The sequence below is a fragment of the Pararge aegeria genome, chromosome 17 (genome assembly GCF_905163445.1).
Source record: "Pararge aegeria chromosome 17, ilParAegt1.1, whole genome shotgun sequence".
NCBI classification, from domain to species: domain Eukaryota; kingdom Metazoa; phylum Arthropoda; class Insecta; order Lepidoptera; family Nymphalidae; genus Pararge; species Pararge aegeria.
This window is the reverse complement of record NC_053196.1, coordinates 8,709,872-8,714,682: the sequence shown is the minus strand read 5'-3', so window position 1 is coordinate 8,714,682 and position 4,811 is coordinate 8,709,872. Positions and strand designations below refer to the sequence as shown.

Below are 4,811 nucleotides of genomic sequence, written 5' to 3'. Positions count from 1 at the left end.
TGTGTGATGAGCATGAATGTTTTCAGTGTCTGGGTGTTTATATATATTTTCTAAGTATTTATGTATATAATTCATAAAAATATTAATCAGGCATCTTAGTACCCATAACACAAGCTACGCTTACTTTGGGGCTAGATCGCCATCTATATGTGTGTATTGTCGTAGTATATTTATTGTTTATTTATTTATATTGATCAAACTTCACTTGAGAAGTTCGTTGGATCATATATTTTATGCTTAAAGTTTTCTAGCTTTTTTTCTCTAGATCTACAACTGCAATTTTATATAAGATACGTACATAACATAATAAATATCCATTTGTGGATATATGAAAATATTTCGGTATTTTGTTATTTGAGTAAAGACTGTAAAGACTGTTTATAAATTTAACCATTTATTTATTTGGATTTTTTTTTACATTTATTGGTGTAAGGGGAATGGTGCAATGGTATTTTTTATGGTGACAGGGTGTTGCAATAAAACAAATATTAATCAGATTTAATTCATATATTGTCTGTCTATTGAGTCATCACATCACATGTTTGTATAAGTTGAACTTAAAATTTTAAATACAATTATATGTTATATTATAAACTAAATCCCTGTATTTTCATTAACTTCTGTAAGCAAATGAATCCATTGTGTTGGTTGTCCAAAGCAACTGAAATGGATGGGTTATTTCCTTTACATCTTGCTGAGACAGCCAATCAAAAAGTTCTCTATCACAGTTTGAGCTGAAATAGAAACAATTTAACATTAACAAACGCACTATGAAGGACAAATAACTTTAACATGTTGACAAGGCTGTACATTCTCGCAACCAAAACTAAATCGTCCAAAAGCCTTTTGAAAAGTTAGTTTAGGTTTCCTTTTCCTTTTTTTCTTTATTCATTCAGGTTTAGATTGGTATATAACAGACTTGGCAGAATTAATTATTAAATGCAAAAAAGATTTCCAAAACAGACTAGTAGTTCCTGAGAACAGTGTACACAAACAAATAAACTTTTCAGGCTTTATTCTTAGTACAGATCGACTACATACGCATACACGGAATTGCAGAGTTATATTTGTAGAGGCAAATACTTTAGTATGCAAAAGCTTCAACTTGTATGCAGACAATTTATGCTGCACAAGTCCTCAACAATTTAGTTTTTGGAAAAAAATATAGTGGTACACATATGTACTTAATGCATACTGGATATAAACAGTAATGTTTGCTCGATATTGTGCTTTACTAGATGTGCCTAGCCAAGTCAAAGTAAATCTTTAGCTTTTTAATAAGAATAGATTGGTAAAAACCTTTTTCTACTTAGCTACAATGCAATGATATCATAAAAATCCACTTTTATCAAAGCGGATGTAGTGTAAAATTCTGTTACCCAGTTTGCAGTTGTTGGTTGTGGTCAAAGTGTAGGCGTCTTGGTCATAATCATTGGTTAGTGTAAGATCGGCTCCTCTGATGAGAAGTTCATTGCAGGTGTACGGAAAATCAGCTGCTGCTGCATACATGAGCGCTGTACTGCCAGACTGGAAAAGGAAAGATATAAATTTTCAAAACGTTGGCCTGCCGTTACGGCTTTTTTTTTTAAATGCCTTTATTTGTGACAGTAGGTATAAGTGTAGTTAAATATTGAATTATGTCATTTAATCCCATCAATTTGTTACTTTATTTATGCTTACAGTTTCACTTGCAGTTGTTTCAAATTAGGTTAAAGGATAAATAAGGTTCTAGAAATAAATTCATCACTATTATACGAAGAAAGAAGGTTTAAGAAATATATTCACCACTATTGGCCCTGAATTTAGATAGATAGAGTAACTTTATTGCAACAAAACCCAAAGAAACAATATCAAAAAAACACTAGAAACACACAAAACTAACTGTTCAGGTGTGAAGGCAGCCCTATCACTTAAAGTGATCTTTTAAAGGCCTAACCAAAGCCTAACCCAATCTTAATTTAGTGTAACTTAAATACTCACATCATCCTGTATATCAGAGTCTGCTCCTTCATTCAGCAGAAACTTAACAACTTCATGATGCCCCCCTGCTGCAGCAAGGTGCAGAGCTGTTTCACCTTCAGGTCCTCTCATATTGACATTAGCACCACTCCTAAATATGAAAAACAGTAAATCAGTTTCTCCATGGTTATTTTCATACTCCGCTGTTTTTTTCGATAGGAATATATTTTTTCTACACAGATTTTACATTGTTGCTTGCCTGCTATCTCATGTAGGCCCTAATTCTCCATTCCAATCTTACTGAAAGTCCTTGTATGAAGAGATGTGTGAGGGGTTTGAATATTTTCCATTAACAATAAAACCTTTACATTAGTCATGTAACAACAGCCCATATCATTACAAATTAGTATTATATTACAAATTTGAGTGTTGGTGCTCTTGTGGAAACTAGCGGACTGTAGATAATCTAGACTCCATACTAAAATATTCAAACCCTTTTGTTACAAATTGCATTTCCTGTGCAGTAAAAATTTCAATGCCATAAAGAATCAAGGCCTAGATGGTAACTGACAATGTAGTCTTAGATTTAAATACGCTAACCTGTAAGGGGTACAACAGTTTATTAAACCTGTGTATACCCCTGATTTATTTCAATCAGCATAAACTTGACAATTTTGCACTGCCTGCTTGATACAGCGAGTTCAGTACTGCTGCACGTTCAGGTTCTAATGTTGACATTGGCAGCACCCCTAAATGTAAATAAAAAGTTATGGAATCATTTACATATTCCTTATCAAAAAATTGAGTAGTTAGAGAATGGAAAGAGTTTACTCTAACGTCTCTAATCCGTTTGACACAAACATATGAGAATAATTTCTGAAACACAACGCTGGTTCGGATGGGTCATCAAATTCACCCATTCACTTCTAAGCATAAGAAATGAGAATGAACCTACTTAACATTTATAATTTTTGTTTAACCTTAGGAATAAAAAAGAAATATTTTAACTTTGCTGCCCTTCAATAATGTCCATTTCTTGCTAAAAAACTGATTGCACAGCAAATACTTACCTCAAAAGATTCTTATGTTATAACTCAATAGAAGTATACGAATTTACTTATCTTGAACTGACATAGACTTTGCCTTCTTGCATTCTTCCTGTTCCCTTCTACCATTTTGTGATCCATGATTTTCATAAAAGTTGCTTGCCTTGTTACAATTTTTTAACATTAAAGCAAAATCTAAAAAGAGTGTGAAAGGGGATGGTCAACTCCTCTTTCCCCCACCTCACTCATTTGTAAACCCAACACAAAGTCAAAAAAATTGACACCTCAAAGAAAATAATCCTTTAAAAGAGTAAAAGGAACCCCAAATTTTGTAGACCCCAAATAGAAATTACAAATTTTTGTCACTGAGTTATAAGAAACCAAACATATTGTTGATTTAAACAAAGAAATTACTGAACTTCTGCCAGAGGTTTTATTATTATCATTGCTTCTATTAAGAACATTTTCCATTTAAGCTTACAAAAAGTTCAGGTGTTACTACTTATAAAGTATATTTACTAGAAACTATACTACACTTGAACTACTAGACATAATAGAACAGAGATACACCCTACATACAGTGACCTATTAAAAAGTGAACAATGGAAACTGCTCTCACCAAACGAGGTCCTGGCAGCTATTGAGCTGCCCGTAACTCGCCGCCCAGTGCAGCGCCGTAAGACCGTGCTCGTCCGTGATATCAACGTACTGCTCCAGTTTCACGTCGTCACGGGTTATTTCTCCGCGGCCAGCCTTGGCATGGAAGCTACAATCGGGCTGAGGTAGCTCGGGAACCCGCGCCTGCGTATTACCTAGAAACGCGACCTTGAACTCTTCAAAACTAATCCAACTCTTCACAAAGGATAATCGATATAAACCCTTACACGCAAATCACAAATTAGCTAAGATAAAACCGTCACCTCTCTGCAAATTGGTCAAAGCGGTGCACTGGACTGATTTGTAGGGCGTAAATGCACTTTTCCGGATCCCGTTTAAATTGGGCGCCCAGCGCTGGTATCCTCCACTCCCACTCTTGCTGCTATCTTGACTTCCAGAATCGAATTCACATTTAAAATTATCGACATTATCCTGCTTTTCCTGTTTTATATCAATACTTTTCCCTTCGTTTTGAACGGATATTCCTTCCTCCATTTTCAGGACCACTTTAGGACAATTATTTTTATTGACCAAAGACTAAAGAGGATAGGAAAAAAACAATGTATATATTTGACTGTTTATGGACTACCACGCCTTTTCGACCTCCAATACCGACTCTCTTCAAACGTTCTGTGAAAACCGAACATAACATCAGAGACAATCTGAAAAATTTTATACTCTGTGCCCTCTTTTTGAATTGTCAAGTTAATTGTCAACTTCGGTAAACGGCAATTTTTAAATATCAAAACAACAACAAAGAATATCTAGTGACTGTAAAAACTAAAATCTGAATTTAGATCACAATACATCCATAGAGAAAGCGAGTTAAACAGCTTAACATTAAATATAAACTTTTAGACACTCGAGTCATGTCAACAGCTATAGATAACGTTAACAAATTACAACAAGACTTGCAAAATGAATTAACAAACACAAATCAACTATTAATGTTAATGTAAGTACTTTTTTAAAGTAATCGTTTATTATTTCTTATTACCTCTCGCGTGTTCCTTTTTATTGGAACTCTAACTTAATTTAGGGTAGGGTCCCAGGTTAATAAATAATAGTTTTAAAAAAAAAACTAATTGTTATCAATCTTTTAGTGGCCCACTACAGGGCAAGGGTACACCTATAAGAATGAGAACAGTT

General features: G+C 34.0%; 1 protein-coding gene across 1 annotated transcript; it reads right to left on the bottom strand.

Annotated features, from left to right (window-relative positions):
* Nucleotides 1-492: 492 nt before the first annotated feature.
* On the bottom strand, nt 493-4,272 carry LOC120630864 (DNA-binding protein RFXANK-like). Its single transcript, XM_039900174.1, has 5 exons — nt 3,926-4,272; nt 3,625-3,817; nt 1,981-2,110; nt 1,380-1,527; nt 493-734 (listed from the first exon to the last, which is right to left on the bottom strand). The coding sequence occupies exons 1-5, from the start codon at nt 4,155-4,157 to the stop codon at nt 685-687; spliced, it is 753 nt and encodes a 250-aa protein (XP_039756108.1). The 5' UTR covers nt 4,158-4,272; the 3' UTR covers nt 493-684.
* Nucleotides 4,273-4,811: the final 539 nt, after the last annotated feature.

What these genes read in the sequence shown, in the direction of transcription:
- LOC120630864 (XM_039900174.1), bottom strand. Translation starts at nt 4,157, where the DNA reads ATGGAGGAAGGAATATCCGTTCAAAACGAAGGGAAAAGTATTGATATA. An exon ending in TTTGACCAATTTGCAGAGAG is followed by an intron (nt 3,818 to 3,925) that starts GTGACGGTTTTA and finishes TCGCGTTTCTAG; the next exon opens with GTAATACGCAGGCGCGGGTT. An exon ending in AGCTGCCAGGACCTCGTTTG is followed by an intron (nt 2,111 to 3,624) that starts GTGAGAGCAGTT and finishes TTTCATATTTAG; the next exon opens with GAGTGGTGCTAATGTCAATA.